Source organism: Berghia stephanieae, chromosome 9 (genome assembly GCF_034508935.2).
Source record: "Berghia stephanieae isolate SIO BIC M18660-M18661 chromosome 9, UCSD_Bste_1.3, whole genome shotgun sequence".
Taxonomy (NCBI): Eukaryota; Metazoa; Mollusca; class Gastropoda; order Nudibranchia; family Aeolidiidae; genus Berghia; species Berghia stephanieae.
Window position 1 is genome coordinate 25,850,031 of NC_088368.1, and position 19,861 is coordinate 25,869,891.

The following is a 19,861-nucleotide window of genomic DNA, read 5'->3' on the forward strand; positions in this document are numbered from 1 at the left end:
TTTATTAAACACGGCATTTGATAAACTGCTGTATGAGTTTGAGAATGAATCTGACCTCTCTGTTAACATCTTCTATGTAAGGACATTGTAAGGTTGAAATTCAGGGGGAGAAAAGTTGAAATCACTCCAATTATCTACTTTCATCCATTTTGAGATACATTCAACTAGGGCATGGTTTAGTAGAGTAATGGGTCACCTGAAAGATCTTGGTTTTGGATTCACTGGTATTATATATTGTGATTCCTACTTTTAATGACTGTGTCCCATAGGGTCACATCCCATGCAGACTTTGAAATGGAGTTCTACCACTTTTTTAATGATTTAAATTGTAGAAAGGGGTTCCATGTAAAACCTTGGTTTCAGCATAGATTAAAAGTGTGTAATTACCTATTTGTTTGTTTGGGTTTTTTTATTATTTTGGTTTGGGGGGGAGGGGTATTTTTTAAAAACTAGGATTTTCATAAAATTGATATGGCAAGGAAATTTTAATTTTTTTTTCACTTTCATATGAATATAACTACCATTTTTAAATTATTTTTTACAGGTTATTTCAGCAATGAAGGATTTTTCAGTATATTTCGATTTATGATATCCATTGGTGTTGTGTATGGCTTTGCACATTTTCTAAGAGGTAAGTTGCCAAGTGTTAACTTCTGTCTGACACGGGAGGTGTAGTAGTCCTTCAGAGCCATGAGGCCTATGGAGACAGATTTTATCCTGGTTTCTATAGCTTGAAACGGACAATAGCAATTGCTTGCTCTCCTTTGGATAGGACTCTTGTCTATCGCAAAGTAATTTCCGCCAGATCTACTAGCTGAGTGGGGTTCCTGACCCCATAGTGGGCATGGGGGGGGGGGGGGGGGGGGGGGGGGGGGGAGAGGGTACTTGCTGTGTCTTCTATACCCCTATACATGTTTTCCAATTGCTTTCTGTCTTTGTCTTGGAATGGGATTACTTGGTTTTGTCCTGACCCTGATCGGAGACCTAGGCTGGGAGGAAAACAGTCGAATGTAGTTATAGTTTTGGGAGATGATATTTTTTTCCTTGTAAATCGGTTATGTACTGTTATTTTTTTATTTTTAACATATGATTTGTAAACATTTGAGTGTATTCCTCTTAGTGGCTTCTTGTGCTGGTGTCTGGATGAGACTTATAGGTGATCTCAAACTAAGTACACTGATGGTGTGCTCTTGGAATCTGCATCTGTTCCCTATTTGAACCATTCCCCTTTGTCTTACTTTTTCCTCCAGTCCTTGTACTTGTACTTCTCAATGTTTTTACTATCTCGTACTCTTCCTTTTTACTGGCGCTGATATGACCTAAAAATGTGTTTCAAGCGCCATAAAACCCCTAAAAACAAATAAAACTAAACAAACCAGATCTACTAGACCCAGATACCCAATCACAGCTGAGTGGATAGGGGGGTCAGAAAAAAATCTCGACTGCACACAGGATTGACCTCGGTCCCTTTGCATGTGAGGGGACTGAGGGGAGGTGTAAGGGGATTGTATTAATCTCTAGTTGTAATGTAAAAAAAATCACTGTATGAACCAGCACATAATGAATTGACAAATTACACAACTTTGCAAACCAGAAAATTCCTAAACGCAATTATAAAAATGCTCTCCACATTTGTAATCATTATCATTAATGAAGAATTGATCAGATACGTGCGGCTATTGGGTTTTGTGGTGTGACACTTACCTTAGGACCTTAAACTTCGGGGTTTGAGTGGCGCATAGTTGAGTCCTTGGAAAAGGCTTTTTACTCGCATGCTCTCACAGTACTCAGGTGTAAAATGAGTACCTAGTCTGTTGGGGGAAAAATGTAATATTGCCTAACAGGCATCATGTATTGTGCTACATGTTAAGTGTTGCTTTTGGCTAGGGACCCCTTGTAGAGTGCTCTGCTCATGTTTATCCATATATTGCACTTATAAGTGCTCAAGTTTTGTTATTATTTATGTAGTTTTTTATTTTTAAATATTTTTTTTAATATTTTGTATTTATATCTCAATCAAGGACACTAATTTGTTAAACCTTTGTTTGCTTTTTTGTTTTTTGTTTTGTTTTTTTTTTTTTGGCATTTAGGTCTTGGCCGACTTGGGAATTCAGAATATCGATCATTCATTCAAGTTCTTATCCAAACGTGGGATACACCAAATGAGCAAACTAAGGTAAGAATGGGGAAACTTTGATTTTGGTTTTTACTTAGAGATGCCCTTTATCGGGCTAAAGCCGGAAAATCAGAAATTATGAAATTTTCTGGCTGACCGTGTTAGTTATTGGTGAGTTGATTTTTTTTTATTTTAAAAGATGAAAGCATTGATTGTTTAAAGGCAACAGTTAAGGAGAAGGTAGATGGATTTGTATCCTTTTCTATGATTTTAGGGTAATACATTTCATATAGAGAACCTTTGCACGAAATATTTTCATATATATGCTTTTTATGAGAAAAAAAATTCAGGCTTTTTAAAATCTATAACAAAGGGCATCCCTGACATAATTACCCAGAAGATAAATGATATGGACAAGTGTTTCAAATAAAAAAAGAGAAAACATAGTATAATACTCATTGCATTTATCAAACAACTGCGCTCTTAAAAATGAAAATTGCTTTTTTGGTTATTAGTGTTGGATATTGAAGAAGAGAAGCTCAATAATCAGGGATGTAAATCCTTCAGAATTATTAGGATTTCCTATTTTTCAGACATTTTCTAGCTTCCCCAAACTATTTAAATATTTCTTAATACCTCACTACCAACAACTCTTGTGATAAGAGATACTGCTGTACATAAAGAGAATTTGTAGTGAATATCCATTTTAAATGTACTGAAACACTTAATTAACACTACTGTTGTGTCAGTTATGATTATACGTGTATTTAACCATTCAACTTATTTCCACGACAGCTTCCGAATTTTAATTCGGAAGTACTAAGGATTGATAGCGTTCGAATTTCCGAATTTTCCTAATTTTAATTCGGAACTAGATTCACATCTGTTGTGTAAACAAGGAGCGTTATTTTTAGTTTACCGGAAGCAAAACATGGGCTGCAGAATCGAAAGTAGAAGATGATGGATACATATCGAGTTTTCATGACTGAGTTCTGAGTTGTTGTTGCACTTTCTTCCTAAGGCTCAATTGGAATGTATTTCTGTTTCTGTAAGTAATTCCTGTGTGTTTGCAATTCATTTCAGTCATAATGAATCTGAAGATACATTTCCCTTAGCCTTGGTCTTTATGAGAAATTTCTATGGGGTCTCATTTCTGATTGAGACTGCCACGAACTTTTGACTGTGGTGGGGGAAAAAATCAAATTTGTTTGTTCTCATTGAAAGCTACACCAATAAAGTAAAGGGCTTTTAACACGATTCTAAACCTAATGTAGTATTTTAATTGTAATGTACTTCTTATTGCCTTTGTTATTAGCAGAAGGGTTTGGGGCCTGAGAAAATGATAAATATCGGGAGGTGACCATCTTTCCAATCTCAAAATTGGCCTTAGTAATGATATGGCTGTTGAAATTTGAGTACGAGTTTTTATTATTGTCAGATTCATTTAGTCATTGGGGGTAATATTTTGACCTGAATATAATTTTGATATAAAAGTTTAGGTGTTGGATTACGTGCAGTGAAAATAAGTTAAGAATTCCAAAATTCTGATTTTTTTCATTATCCGAAACTAATGTAACCCTGTTTAATCCATAAAGATAAGGATACTACTAAATGGGCACTGATTTAAGCATGAACAACACCAAATAATGGTATTTCCTCCTGACAAAAAGGAGACATAAATCATTAAAATCCATCCATAAACAAAATAATTTAGATTTTATTCTGAGACTTATCACTCAAAAGTCCTAAAAATGTTGTCACAATCACAAAGCCATTTATCACCTCATTCCTGGAGTGTCACTTGGAGTTTAGACTATTGAAATGAGCTCGCAGAATTTCAGAATTTTTTTCAACTTTGCATTTACATCCCTGAATAATGTTGGGTCTTAAATGTAATAATTTCAACAACAATGGCAATGACAATATTAATAATGACAATAATAGCAACAACAACAACAACAACAAGAATAATGATAATAATATTAATAATAATGATGATGATGATAGTAATAATAATAAAAATAATAATAATATTATGGGACAGCATGGATCAGCGGTGCAGTCTTTGCTTCTTACCCAGAAGGTACTGAGTTTGATCACCCACTGTGCTGTGTGGCCTTGAGCAACTCACATCACCCTAGCTCACTTTGTAGCGCTGCAATACAGCTGACACCCGGGTTATTCCAGTCTTCCCTTAGAATAGACCTTAAAGACAAATTTCCCCATAAAAGGAATAAAAGGAATTTAATTTTTTTGTTTTGATACTACTACTACTACTACTACTACTACTACTACTACTACTACTACTACTACTACTGCTACTACTACTACTACCACTACAACTACTACAACTTCTACTGCTACTATTACTACTACTACTACTACTACTACTACTACTACTACTACTACTACTACTTCTGCTACTACTAATAATAATCCATGTCTTAGAGAAGTCAGTCATAAGTCATAAACTATAATCTCCTTTTGATAACAGAGTCCGATTCGTGCGATTCTTCCTCCATATTACTTTTACCATGGACTTGTTTCAATTCTTCAATTTATTTATATCTTATTTATTAGTTCACTTATTTATTTCCTAAATTATTATTTCAATATTCTTGCATTTTGGACAGAACATGAAAATGAGTTGAATTGATAAATTATTATTAAATTAAATACAGAAGAACCTGGCTGGCTATGACTTTGAATTCTGGGCTTGGCCTGTTGATTTCCGCTGGGATGAAGGATCAAGGTAATTATTTTATATCTATACAGTGCAAGCTGCCTAAATTGAAGAGAACTGTTATGCAGACATTGCTACTTTTAACCCTCTCGTGTTCAGATTCTTTTTGGGGGAGTAGATAATGAGTTCCCTATATGGCCATGTCAATCATGTAGACATTCTTTGATGATATAAGCCTACTCTTTGATATCTGTAGTCGCCTTTTTGTTTTCTACGGTCACTCATGGCTAAACTCCGCCCAGAAACGATTTCATAGGTCCGTCCATCACCAAATTTCAAACTTGTGTTCTCGTGAGTTCATAAGTTTTTTGACCGAAGAACGATTGGCTACTGAGCATCTTGACCCTTCAACGATTGGTCGTTCTGGCAGCTCACGTGTCAACAGCCGTCAACAATGAATTGAATCATCGTCGATGCAGTGGAAGACGGCCATGGAATAGTTGCGTCACATCGCCACGTTGTTGAATAAATGGCATGGTCGATAGGTAAAAAAGCCAAATTATGTTCTAGTTACATTTGAAACAAACAAAGTATATCACTGATCTCGTCTCAATGAGATATAAAGAATGATATAAAAATCAAGAAAATCGGTCGATAAATAAAAAAGTTGCTAAAAAAAAGCTAAAATAAACAAAAGCAATTTTTAAAATCAAATTTATTCGTAAAACAGTTGGTTTTCAACCGATTTTTATGAAACAAAGACCAATGTACTTCTTTTTTTTTCAAGCTGATTTCAGCAATGTGACTTTCAAATTCCTCAGAATTATATTTTTTCTTTTTAGATTTTAGCTTTTAGGCCTACTCCATAAGGTGTTATATTCCTTGCATAACAATAGCGTAATAAATCGACGGGGAGAAGCGTCTTTGTTTCGGCCAGCTGGATAGATAGCCTGTGATTGGTCGAAGACTTTGAGACGCTTGATTCACAATTCTACACGAACGGACCCCGGCGGTCTATCAAAGAGGTGTAACAAATTTATTTACCGACTATTTTTCTTGGTGCTAAAATTACAAAGTAATAATTTCGCATCAGAAAAAATAACTCTGAAGTTCCTATCTCTTTATTACAATAAAATTGATACCTCGAATGACAAAATCGACCCACAAATAAGGGAGTTATAAATTATTCATAATATTTTTAAAAGTTTACAATAATGGTCTTCAAAGTTATTTTTCATCACCAAAGTCGTAATTTTTTACCGATTTTTACCAAACAAAGTGCAATGTCAATGATTTTCACCCGCAAATGAAATAGGATTTAAATCGCAATTTCTGAAACGTATTTTCTTTTCTGTCGGCAAATTTATAAAAATCAAAGCTGAAAACACCCTGCGGCAGTGACATGGCCTGTCATTTCCTTCACAACGATTGGATTTTACTTACTGAGGCCAGTTTTGACTACCCCGCCCATGAATATTATGCCGTTGTCAGTTTTTGTTGGGTTGAATCTTAAAGAGTTAAGCAGCGATCCAATTTATCAAATCTGCAAGTGGTTTCCATAATTGAAACAAAATATCAAAAAGACACATGTCGGATGCAGGAGCTATAAACACATATTAAGAGCATCCTTTTATTTTTGTGTCTAAAATTTTGCCTTCTGATGTTTACATTATTTATATATGGAACTGCCAAGATGCCACTTTCCTTTGTTCCATGACATAGAAACGTTTGAAAACTAATGTAAATCAATTCTAAAAGTGGTGCATAAAAGTTGATTACACATAGATCCGTAACAAGTTAGTATCTACTGATAATAAACATATCTTGTGACTTACAAATCAAACACTTTAAAGTCAACATTATCTCACTCATCTCAGGTGTAAATAAGTACCTAGCTAATATCATTGTATTGTAATTTACAATGGAACAAAGGAAAGTGGCATCTTGGCAGTTCCATATATAAATTGAAGTTTCATTAATTTTTTGTTGCTCCTCAAGACTGTCAAACAGGTAAAGTTAACATATTACGACATAAAAAAAGGAATGAACGGTCATAGACTTGATATTAATTAACAGACCTTTTTTTTTTAATTTGGAGACATTTGTATTTTTGGAACGGAAGGAAATAAATTCTTACAGCAATTGTTGGCATGCATTCCAATTAACTAGTAGAAACTATATGGAAAAAATTATATCACAGACAGATCGTACCAATTAAGTAACTGTTTTGAAGCGTTTATAGTATTAAATAATATGTCTTAACTTGCATTGGAAATAAGGATTGTTGATGAATCCTTAGTCATGGTAGGAGTCCTTATTATTATTATTATTATTATTATTATTATTATTATTATTATTATTATTATTATTATTATTATTATTATTATTATTATTGTTATTGTTATTAGTATTAGTATTAATAGTATTTGTATCATTATGTTGTTGTTGTTGTTATTTTTGATGTTATAAAACAATATGTATTAAATGATGTCTTATTCATCCCACAGGGATAATGAGAAAAAATACCTGCCTGTTCCAAGCTCTCGTAGAGCTCAAGCTGCAGAAAAGACAGGGCTAATTTGCAAGATATTAGGGTAATACTTTTGGCTTTAGCGATGTTTTTAAAAATTTAAAATTCAACATACTTTCCAATTGTATTACATTTTTGGGGGGATGAGAGTGGAGATGGAGGGAGGGGTGGGGGGGGGGGGGGGGGCAGTGGGGTTAATCCATATTTTTCATTATTAGAAGATCTTATTCCCCTAATATCTGTTTTTCCGAGAGTTGCTTTTTGTCTTTGTCTTGGAATGGGATTACTTGGTTTTGTTCACTGACCCTTGTAGGAGTCTTTGACTGAGAGGGAAACATCAAATGTATTAGTTTTGGGAGGTGATATTTGTTTTCATTTTAAATCATCTCTTTTTCATGTACTGATTGTTATATTTTTTGTTTTTGTAAACATTTGAGTGTGTTTCTCTTAGTGGGATCTCGTGCTGGTGTCTTGATGAGGCTTTTATGTGATCTCAAACTAAGAACACTGATAGTCTGCTCTTGGAATCTACATCTGTTCCCTATTTTATCCATTTCCCCTTTGTCTTACTTTTTCTTGGGTGCCTATATTGTAATACTAAAACTTTTTAACTATCCCGTTTTCTTTCTTTTTATTGGCGCTGGTATGACCTAAATGTGTTCCAAGCACTGTAAAACCCTTAAAAACAAAACAAAACAAACAGCGATTTCTATGGCATAAATACTATCAAAAAGAAATTGGAAATACATAAAAAATGTCAGTCACAGACAGTTTTTTTTTTTTACAATCCATTCTTCATTTTTATTGTTTGGGTTGACCTCTCCTGTTTTGTTTTGGTTTTGGGTTTTTTTTTTTCAATGTCTTTTGTTGTTTTTTTTTTTTTATGTTTTTTTTTTTTTGTATTAAATTTGGTGGGTTTTTTTGTTTCTTTTCCATTTGTAGCATTCTAGATTTCAATCAGCCCTTCTCTCTCTCTCTATCTCTATCTCTCTCTCTCTCTCTCTCTCTCTCTCTCTCTCTCTCTCTCCCTCCCCCCCCCCTCTCTATCTCTCTCTCTCTCTCTCTCTCTCTCTCTCTCTCTCTCTCTCTCTCTCTCTCTCTCTCTCTCTCTCTCTCTCTCTCTCTCTCTCTCTCTCTCTCTCTCTCTCTCTCTCTCTCTCTCTCTCTCTCTGTATCTCTTTCTCTATCTGTTAGTGTTAGTCAAGATTGTAATATTGTATTTCAGTCCTTTTTTTTATTAAAAATTTTATAACGATCTCACATCTTTGTATGCTTTGATAAGTTAAAGAATGTGTTGTTTTAACTGCATTACAAAAAATCGTCTTATTTGGCTCAACTCACTCGAAATAAGTGATTAAAACTCTTGAACCATATAAGATATTATGCTCAAAATAAATGCAATTTGCTCAGAAACAAGATTGAATAATTGGAATTTGTGAAAATATTTCTGTCCTTTTATCAATAATTTTAATTTTGTCTCATTACAATTATTTATCAACAGCTACGTGGCGATTCACAGTTTTGGCAAGTCAATGATTTACCCCGGAGCCACATCTCTTCTCAACTATCTAGTCTGTGAGTTTTAATTATTTTTAAAAGTGTTTTTTTTTTTTTCAAAGAAAATGTGAATGAATCACTAATGCTTGATATATAAGTGTGCTGGAAAACAGAGTAACTCAATTGATATTCCACATTCACAGACTGCAAACACCTTATAGTTGTAGATGTCCAGTGAAGATCACAATAAAATATCAGTATTTAGTATTGGATGAAGTGGGTGAGGTGACTTGCTCAAGGCCACACAGCCAGTGCAGGGGCGGGTAATCGAACTCTGTACCTTTTGGGTACAAAGCATAGACCGTCCCGCTGAGCCACGCTGCCCCCTAAGCAATAAGGGTTATTAAAGTCTCTGAAAATGTCCCCCTAATGCTCTGTTATAGTGTCAGCTGCACATTAGCAATAGTCTGTCTTTTATATAATAGATAAGTAGAAAAAAAAATTCTGTCAGACTGCTAAGTGTCCTTCAAATACTGTTTACCACCACACATAGTTGTCTGTAAACACAGGTTGGACTGTATACAAATGGACGGATGCTTCGTCTTATGTTAATGTAGATTTTGTTACAAAAAGAAAAAATTTAGAAAATACCAGCTTTATGTTTGTTGCCTTTGATTGATCTACATGCAGGTATAGTATTTAATTTGCTACCTCTTTTATCAACAGCGGGTAACCTTAAACAAGGAAGGGCAAGGCTAGTTGAAGAGGTAAGACGTTCTTTACTGGTTATTTAAATTCTTATTCGCTCTCAGGAGATAAAGTAGTAAAACACCATTGAATCATACATTAATTTAGTGCCTCATATATTTAAGATAGCTTAATATTCAGTAGGTATAATTTTTACTTCTCTAGATAATCAAGATACATTTGCCAACATTCGGATAATATGTTCAGAGACATCACTTTTGAGAAAAGTGAAAGTAATTGAATAATTTCTGTTTATTGTTTTGGTGATCTAAAAAAAAAGAAAGAAAGAACCTTGGATCTACTAACTTCTTATAATATTATAATGTTTGGTTATCTACAATATTTTGATAACTGAGGAAGTGGTTGGAAGTTGAGTTTTAGCTAAAAATGACAGAAATGTCCTATCTGTTGCTTACGTGGTTAGCATCGGCTTGGTCTGGGTTTTTTTTGGGGATTTTTAAATTTTCTTTGAGTAATTTACTAACATATCTAAGCCAGAAACCAGCTTAAAGTGTAGTCCTTTGGTCTGGTTGTACTCCCCCCCCCCCCCCCCCTACCTCTTTTGTCTTTCAGTGTTGTTTTACGGCCTTTATCTGAAATAAACCGTATTTATCACTTAGACTCCTTTGCTGAGAGGGAGAATTATGAGGACCGTTGGGTGTGTGTGTGTGTGTGGGGGGGGGGGGGGGTATTTATTCTTTCTTTATAAATTATGTAACTGTCATATTTATTTTGTAAATGTTTGATTGTATCTCCCTGACTGTGCCTGTGAGGGACTTCTAAGTGGTCGTAGACTAGACCATCAGATAGATTACTCTTGAATCCACTTCTATTGTCTTTGATCTTTTGCCCGTTGTTCTCTGTTTTTTTTCTTGGGAACTTTTTGGCTAGATCTAAAATCTTTTAGTCATTCCATCTTCTACTGCTGCTGCTGAAATGACCTGAAATGTCACAAGTACATTAAAAGCCTTTAAAAGAAACGATGTAAACAATATTCTGTTATAGATTTTGGGCGGGTCATTATAAAGTGAGTTACTGACTTTTGAGTTTGGTGAAAGGAAGGTGCTTTGAAGGTCTTTTCCATTATGTTATAATTGTCTTGTTATGTAATTAAGGATAAGAAACTTATAATTCTCTAATTTAAACTGAATATATTTGACAGAAGGGTGCTAAACGAGCAAAATTATTGACAGAGGATGGAAATCAGATAGACACCATGTTTCTGAATCGTAGAGGCAAAGGGGTTAATGGAGACACTTTGGTAGGTGACATTAATATATAACTTAGATCTGTCCATTGTGCCAATAAAACATGAATTTACTTAATTTTTTTTTCTTTGTAAAGACTCACTATTTCTCAAAGAATTGGTAACAATGTCTTATATTCCTCTATATTTTCCCAATTTATTTATTCGCAAGTTCATTTCTTGAATTTTGAGTGGTGAATGGAAAATATATTTCAAAAATAAATGAATAAATAAAAATAATAATTAAAATTGTTTAGATTATGATTAAAGATTTTTTAAAAAGTTTTACTTTGCATGTAAATTATTTAGTAAAGAACTCTGATATTATTTTAAAATCTATTTAATTCCAGGTAATAACATGTGAAGGAAATGGAGGTTATTATGAAATGGGATGCTCAGAAACACCTATCAGTAAAATGTATTCCGTTCTGTCTTGGAACCATCCTGGTTTCTCGGGAAGCACTGTATGTATTTTCATTAAATCTTTTTAGAATACTGTTATATTTTCATGGTATTAAATAGTCATATCATATTCTTATCTTTTTCTCATCCTCCTTTCTTTTTATCGTTTTTGGGGAATTTATTATATTTTCAGTTCAAGTTCTGTTTTTAATGTTGATTTTTTTCCTCTTCTTAAAGATATATTCAGCTCACTCCAAAATTTATCCAAGAGTGCCATTCCAATTATTGATTTTCTGTGACTTTTCACAAAATTTTCTTCTTTTTCCTCAGGGAAATTTCTAGGTTTTATAAGAAATCAGGAATAATTTATGATGTCATATTGATTAATTTTTAAAGCAGAAAGAAAAAGACAATAAAAGTCATCAAAAGAAAATCAGTCTCTTTCAACTGAGGATCTATCCCAAGACCTTTTTGTTAAAAGAAAAAAATTATGTGCTGCCAATTCACCACAAAGGATAAGCAGGACCAGAGTTAGAATCTGGGAGGCCCCAGGGTATCTTACCTTTTCTAAGGTGCTTTTGACTAGAGAGTGTTGCAAGCACTGAACCCTGAACTAACTTTCTGTTGAGTAATATTTATGTTTCTTTAGCATTGAACTTTTAAGAAACCAAAATTCCATATCCTTGTAATGACAAGAACTCATAACTATTAAGATGTACCTTGTAATGATTTGAGAAGAAATAATTTTTGCTCGAGAAATACCAACTCTTACCAGTCCTGACACCTCAGCTCACTTAAATTAATCATGTGGACTGAAATAGGTGCAATTTGGCATAGCATTACGTACTTTATCTCATAACCAAAAGGTACCAAGTATCTACCATGTTCACCCTCTGTTCTACGTGCTCAAGAATATATCACTTCACCATAGCAGATATGGTTCTGTACTTACATTAAAAAACAATATGCCATTTGAAAATTCATTTTTTTAAATAAATATTATTATTTCAAAATTCTAATTCATACCTTTAAATTTATTTATTTTTACAGGGCACGCCATATCCATCTCAAGAGCAACACGCCATAGACGTCGTGATCCAGTATGCTATTCATCGTCTGGGCTTTAGACCTGACACCATAGCACTGTTTGCCTGGTCTATTGGTGGTTACACAGCATCTTGGGCTGGCAAGACTTATCCAGACATGAAATTTGTGGTAAAGAAATATTGATGATTTTAAATAATACTATTTAGAAAAATAAAAATTACACATTAAATAAAAAAATAAATTTGAAAATTGAGCTGTTATATCCACTAAATATGCTCAAAGCGCTTTACAAAGGGTCCCTGGCCAAAATCAACTTTTAACATGTATGACGGGACATGACGCCTGTTATGCGATATTACAGTTTTTTTTTCAACAGAGACAATGTTGTTAACGGCCAGATACTCATTTTACACCTGAGTACAGTGACAGAATCTGAGTAAAGAGCCTTTTCCAAGGATTTAACTATGCGCCGATCGAGACTCGAGCCCAGGACCTTCCGATCCGAAAGCGAGTGTCATACCACTAGACCACATAGCAGCACCTTCCGCCATGGCACCATAGATACCATTGCCTAGGCATTCCATGAAGGAAAATAGATAATTTATCAAACAAGCTGTCTAATGTCATCAGGAATCACCCATGTTGTCAAAAGTGAGTGAATTGGAGGTTAATAATCTTGCCCAAGGAGGAGAAAAAAATTATTGTACCTGTGGCGGGGCTCAAACCCGGGATCTTCCGGGTCATGGTGCAATGCCTTAACCACTCGGCCACTTCCAATATTCCAATTTATTTACTTTTTATTTTTAGAAAAGCAGTATTGATTAACAGGCTCTAATTGTTTTTAGAGCTGTAATCATAGACTAGACCTGTAAATCCTCCTGCTCACCAATGCTTCTTTGGGTTTTTTTATTTTTTTATTTTATTATATTTTTTTTTTTTATGATCTTTTATATATTTATTTATTTGTTCATTTATTTATTTTATATATTTATCTATTTCTTTACTTACATATTTATTTTTTTTTTTTTTTTTTATTTACTCATTTATTTATTTAACTATTTATTTATGTATTTGTAAAATGCCCCCGCCTTCAAGCAGAAGTAAAATTCAGTTTTATCTATGTCTGTGCTCTAACAGGTGCTGGATGCTACATTTGATGATCTTGTTCCTCTTGCTGTTGCCAAGATGCCACAGTCATGGGGTGATTTTTTTCATAAAAATTTTATGTCTTGACAGAATTCATAATTGTTGTTGGTTGTTTTGTTTTGTTCGTTTTTGTTTGTTTGTTTTCTTTTTTGTTTTGTTTTATGTTTTTTTGTTTGGTTTCCTTATTTTGTTTTTAATATCATTTTTATTAATATTCATAATATTCTGTTGTTATTATTATTATTATTATTATTATTATTATTATTATTATTATTATTATTATTATTATTATTATTATTATTACTATTATTATTACTATTATTATTATTATTATTGTTATTATTATTATCATCATCATCATCGTTATTTCTTTTCTTTCTTTATTTTATAGATTGCATGATTTTCTCAACTATTCTTTAATTTTTTACTCCATGTTTTAAAAGAATTATTTTGGTGTCTTATATGGAATTATTTTATTAGTGTTTAGTTATTGAGTTCATTTGAGGGAGTTGCGAGAAAAAAGGAACAAAAATCTAATCTCACTTAAAAAAAAAAAAATTTCAGGTACCCTTGTTGCATCAAGCATACGTAACTACTTCGATCTGAATGTAGCTGAAAATCTTGCAGAGTAAGTCAAATATTCTCTCTCTAGACCCCCCCCCCCCCCCCCCCCCCCCCACTTTACCCTTTTTAATATTTTACCCGTTTTTTCTTTTCCTTTTTTTTAATGTAATTATCAATCTTTTAATGCCATAATTTAATTTCTTCCAAATTAGCGATAGATTATTCTTTTGCCTGTCTGATTTATAGTTAAACATGTATACTTAACCATTTTCATTTTTTTTAAAATGACAGTTGCTAACTTGCTTAAAACCCGTAATATGCTAAGTTAGGCATTTGATTGATTTTGATGTTTGTGATAATCGAAAACTAACTTTGATTTATTATATTGTTTCAATATCATGTCATGTATAAGTTATTGGAAGAATATATATATATATATAATCTTAGTTAGCCTTCAAGAAGATAAGATGAGATAGGATGTAATTGCTTTACAGTCCAGACTGACTATACCTCTATGTCTGCAGGTATCATGGCCCCCTCCTGTTGATACGAAGAACCAGAGATGAGATTATTTCCACAGAGTAAGTAATTCATTCAGGATGGAATATTTTGACCTCCAGTGGTGGATGAAGGTCACTGAATTTGCTGAAGAAGGGTTTTTAAGCCCGAAGTATTCTGTGCTTGGTATTGTGTTCTTTTTCGAAGCTGTTGTATGCGTTCATGTCCATTACTATTTTTTACTTTTGAGATAAGCTCGAAATCTGGGCAAAATGACCATGTTATTCAATACTTGTATTAAGGGTTGTGTCACTTCACTGTACTTTAAAATGGGATTCAGGCAGATATTTTTTTTTTATTGAGGGTTCCTACTTAATTATTATTATCAATAAAAAAAAATATATTGTATTATTTCATATTGCCAGCATGCCTTTTCCTTGATGTTTTCTCTCAGGGTCTCTCCAAACCAGGTGCCTGTGATAGCTTCCAACAGAGGCAACATTCTTCTCATAAAAGTTTTGCAACACAGGTAAGGGCCACTGAGTAGAAACCAAGTTACAATAACATTTAATTAATGGTTAGAATGTTTACAACTGGACGAAAAACATTAAGAGTAGGCTAAACACAGGTGCTGTTATTCTTGTATGATGGCATTGTGAAATGCAAAGAATAAAATAATATATACAGTACAGCACGATTACAATGGCCTCGTTCACAATGGGAGCTCGGCTACAGCGGGAAATTTTTAATCCGCGTTCTACGGCCTATATAGTTCATATAAATCATGCATGGATACAATGGGGAAATATTTCTTGGAACATGGCTACAACAGGGGTGTAAGTTGAAAGTTAGGCACCTAGTTGAGAAAAACTATGTACACATGAAGGTACACATAACACACTTAACTTAAAGGGAGCGGAGATGAGGTGGGGAGTGTGCAAATTTCAGTTATTGTGTGTACCATTGACGTTTCTCTGTGTACTTTGTGATCCACGACAACGCAACAAAAGGTTAGTGAGAGACACGTGACTGACCAATCAACATGTCGATACACTCAGGCCTAGTATGTTACACGTAGAGTGAATTGATTGATTAGGTAACTATGATTTTAATGATAATAATAATAATAATAATAATAATAATAATAATAATAATAATCATCATCATATTTACTAGTAAAAGCTGTAGTTCTAATTATTATCATAGTATTCACTATATTTTATCATTCTATCATATCACTTCTGTGATTGCAAGGATTTACAAAGATGAATAATTTTTTTTTAAATGTATTTCTTACATAACCACTACACTCGTACAGGGATTGAAATTTTTAAAAAGCAAACTCAATTGAATTCATGTGCTATTCTAAAATGATACATATGCGAGAGAGTTTTATAATTAAACGATAAATATGCGAGAGAGTTTTATAAGTAAAATATCACTGGTCTTCTTTGTTTTTCTTTTTTTCATTTGTAACTTGTTTGCCAGGTATCCAACTATTGTAGATAAAGACACCATTCCTATCATGAAGGATTTTCTCAAACTGGACACTTTAGCACAAGGTTTGTAAGCTATTTTAGAATATCTAAGATGTAAACAAACTTCTTTATGGTTTTGTGATATGACACTCACCTTCCAATTTGTAGATCCTTGGTTTGAGCATGGAAAATAATCTTTATTTACATCCAGTCAGTGCACTAAGGTGTAAAATGAGTTACTTGCGGGTAACAGCATTGCTTCTGTCGAAAAGAAAAAAAAACTATTGAAATAGCGCCTCACAGGTGTTGTATCTCATCCAACATGTCACATGCTTTTGGCTTGGGACCCCTGTAAATCTCTTGGAGCACATTAAGTGGATATTGCACTATGTAGAAGCTCAATTTTTTTTTTTAATTTTTTTAAATGAATATTGTTATGTAGTAAAGTACCTTTTTTTTTTAAATAGATCTTTTAAAAAAGCTACCCAATCATTACCTGATCCCCCTGATATAGATTTAATCTATTGATAAGTTATTTTTATAACAATTGATTGTGTCCTTTAAATCAAGTTCTCTGCCTGTGTCTCAATAAAATGTTAGGTAGTCTCAGACCAGATTACTGTTTGAATATATTTCTGTTTCATGTTATAACTTGTCTCCTCTGTCTTGCTTTTGCTTGTGCTTGCGCTTGAATGTGCAGACCCCTAATCTCCTTTCTGTCCCATCATCTTCCTTTTTTTTAACAAGCACAAAAATAGCCTGAAAGTGTGGTAAATGTAGTAAAAAAACAAATAACAAACTGATTTTGGCTCTTTTTAAAATATTTGGTCAAGATACCTGATGAAGTAAAAAATAAAAAGTCAGTATTTTAACATGATAGATATGCATTATTTTATTGTGATTTCTACTTCAACAATCATTCATTTAATTCATTTATTCTTTTTTTCAGCATCGGTATTGGAGAGATCAGGGGTTGTTTACAATGATTGCAATGCCCTGTTTACATCTTATGTAGAGGCCAATGGATTAGTCTTTCCAATACAATTAGGTGAGCGCTCCCATATTTAGATGTGAACGAGATCACTTTTTTTGTTGTTGTTTATTTTTGTTTGGTATTTTATTTTACTAATTAATTTTCCAAGTTATGAAAAACAATAAAACTTTTAAATATCCCTTTTTTAACATAACTTAGAAACTTAATAAAGATTCACTGTCTTGATGAATATTTTGATTAGACGAGAACACTTCAATTTCACGCATCGGTTTATGACATGATAAAAATGTTCTAGGATTTTGGGGGGGGGGGGGGGGGGTGACAAAGAGGACATTTTTATTTGATTAATTTATGTGGAAGCATATTGTTATGGGCAAGCTTAACCCGCAAATCATACTTCTCTTTTTAAAGTAATATGCCCCAATACCAGAATGCCATTCTCCTATTTGGCAGGTCATTAAGAATATTATTTGATCAAACAATTAAAAAATGAAAATATATTTAGTATTTATGTTGAAGTTTATTGAAATTAACTTCCATTATTTAATTTGTCATCATTAGTAAGTAGTATGAATTGAAATTTTGATGGAGGTTATGGAAACCACTTGTTTTTTTCCATAGATGTTGGTGACAATGAGACCTTGAAAAGGAAACTGTCTCTATTTTTGGTAAGGAAATAATTTTATACATTCTTGAATCGACTCTCCAGAGTAATGATTCATAATTACAGGGTCTGTAATAACTGGCTTGATCCTGCGGATGAGAATCCTCTCAAACCCAAGCCATGCCCACAGCCTGCCAACTATGTGGGGTTCTCGACCTCCCATAGTGGGCAGGGAGGTACTTGCTTTGTCTTATATCCCTCTGTATCTGTTTTCCAATTGCTTTCTGTTTTTGTCTTGGAATGAGATCACTTAGTTTTGTCCTGACCCAGTCAGGAGTCCTTGGCTGGGAGGAAAACAATCAAATGTATAATTATAGTTTTGGAAGACGATATTTTTTTCCTTATAAATCATCTCTATGTTATGTACTGTTATTTTTTTTTATTCTTAATATATGATTTGTAAACATTTGAGTGTATTCCTCTTCTTGAAAATTTCACGATCACCGGCTTCAGGCAGCCCCTACCGTTTTCTACTATTCGTCTTCGTGGGGACTTGTGCTGGTGTCTGGGTGAGACTTTAAGGTGATCTCAAACTAAGTGACCAGAATTTTCCAAGATCACTGTCACTCATCAGCCACTGACCATGCTTAATGTTGCTTTAGTTTTGTGACATGACAAGACCCTATATGTATATATATATCTTTGCATTATTAGTCATAGTCATAGCATTCCAATTTCATGTCTTTCAGATAACCGTCCATATGGAGAATCTAGTATCAACCCATTGCACAGAGCTCCCCGGCAACTTGTTTCACATGCCTTGGTCCCCAGGACAGTAGCCACCACAACACTAACAGTCACTGTTTCTAGTTCTCCCTCTTGTCATTAATGGATTCACATCATCATTTGTATCATTTGATCAAATTTGATGGACAGGTGTTGAATGTTTCTTATGATAACATTTGAATTTATTTGTAAGATTGTAAATTTAAAAAACAAAAACAAACATTGAAAATGATTTTTGCCAATGCAATCGGAAGAGTCTAATAAAGACTCTTCTTTTATTTATTTTTTTAAATTATTGTAGCCAGAAGTTTATGGTCCTAGAACACTAATGGTTTATGAAGATAAATGTTAACCATTCCGACACCCCAATTTGGACTAGACTTTGTCTCATGTCCTTTACTTGATATACTTCCAAACACTCCTATATTGTTTATACATTGTAGTTGAAAAATCTTGGACCAAAAAAAAATAAAAATACCCCAAAACACTTCAAACTCAGGAACATCTTATATATATATAATACCGTTTCCTATATGTCTATATAGTTTCAAAACTGAATTTTAAAATTCATCAGTATCTAGAATGTTTACTGAAGGTCCCAACCTGTTTTAGATTTATGGCTCTCAAAATATTATTGCTGTTCTCTCTTTTCTATTTGTTATTTTTGTTTTGCTTTGTTAGGTTTTTTTGGGGGATTGAACAAAATTATTAATTTAAAGTACATATCGTTAACGTTATCATATTTGACACAGACATAAAATAAAAATGAAAAAAATTATAAAGCGATAATCTATTTTAAAAAGTGTTATTTGTTTACTTTTAATTTATCTTAATGAATAGTAAAAAGTAAGTTAAATGACTCTGGTGCTTGGCACCAATCTGAAAAGTGATATGAAACATAGTAGCTAATAAATCCTCGAGAAATACAAGAAAAAAAAATAACGTATACCAAAATTAATCAGCTGGATTCTATGGGTGATTGCCTTTTTTCCCTCTCAATTCTTTATTTTCCTTTTTCTCCATATTTTTTACTTTTTCTTTTGTTGTTTTGTTGTTTTTTTTCATGCATTACTCAGCCACTGGTTATTTATTTTTTCAAGCAACAAATCGAGAAAATATGAATCCTCATTTACCCTTTCAATATTAGTTGTAGATGTGTATTAAAGGAAAATTAAATGGATGAAAATATTATTTGGTGTAATTAATCACTTCCCATTCTCTGTATTGATATCGTTTTAAAGTCATTATCATTATTCGTCTTTGCAATTTTCACTCGATCTCTTTTTGTTGCAGTATTTGAATCTATTTTGTTTGATATGATTCCACAACACAATTGCTTTGGTTCTTTTCTTATTTTGATAAATCTGGGTGGGGATCCTGACCTCCCATTGCGGGCAGGGAGGTACATACTGTGTCTTCTATCCCCTTATATCTGTTATCCAACCTGCTTTCTATCTTTGTCTAGGAATGAGATTGCTTGGTTTTGTCCTGGCACTGGCCGGAATCCTAGCTGGGAGGGAAAC

At 33.3% G+C, this 19,861-nt stretch overlaps 1 protein-coding gene across 3 annotated transcripts in view; it reads left to right on the forward strand.

Moving 5' to 3' along the window:
* LOC144979935 (phosphatidylserine lipase ABHD16A-like) overlaps positions 1–19,529 on the forward strand; it is a 24,750-nt gene extending 5,221 nt beyond the window's left edge. For all 3 annotated transcript variants that reach the window (XM_078927256.1, XM_078927258.1, XM_078927257.1), the window contains exons 4-20: positions 545–631; positions 2,091–2,176; positions 4,798–4,868; positions 7,307–7,393; positions 8,831–8,904; positions 9,553–9,593; positions 10,736–10,834; positions 11,170–11,283; positions 12,272–12,436; positions 13,406–13,469; positions 13,979–14,042; positions 14,503–14,559; positions 14,931–15,005; positions 15,965–16,038; positions 16,904–17,002; positions 17,570–17,616; positions 18,302–19,529. In XM_078927256.1, the coding sequence (XP_078783382.1) occupies positions 545–631; positions 2,091–2,176; positions 4,798–4,868; positions 7,307–7,393; positions 8,831–8,904; positions 9,553–9,593; positions 10,736–10,834; positions 11,170–11,283; positions 12,272–12,436; positions 13,406–13,469; positions 13,979–14,042; positions 14,503–14,559; positions 14,931–15,005; positions 15,965–16,038; positions 16,904–17,002; positions 17,570–17,616; positions 18,302–18,391 (1,394 nt within the window). In that variant the 3' untranslated portion in view covers positions 18,392–19,529. The remainder of the gene's footprint in view (positions 1–544; positions 632–2,090; positions 2,177–4,797; positions 4,869–7,306; positions 7,394–8,830; positions 8,905–9,552; positions 9,594–10,735; positions 10,835–11,169; positions 11,284–12,271; positions 12,437–13,405; positions 13,470–13,978; positions 14,043–14,502; positions 14,560–14,930; positions 15,006–15,964; positions 16,039–16,903; positions 17,003–17,569; positions 17,617–18,301) is intronic.
* The last annotated feature ends 332 nt before the right edge of the window (positions 19,530–19,861 follow it).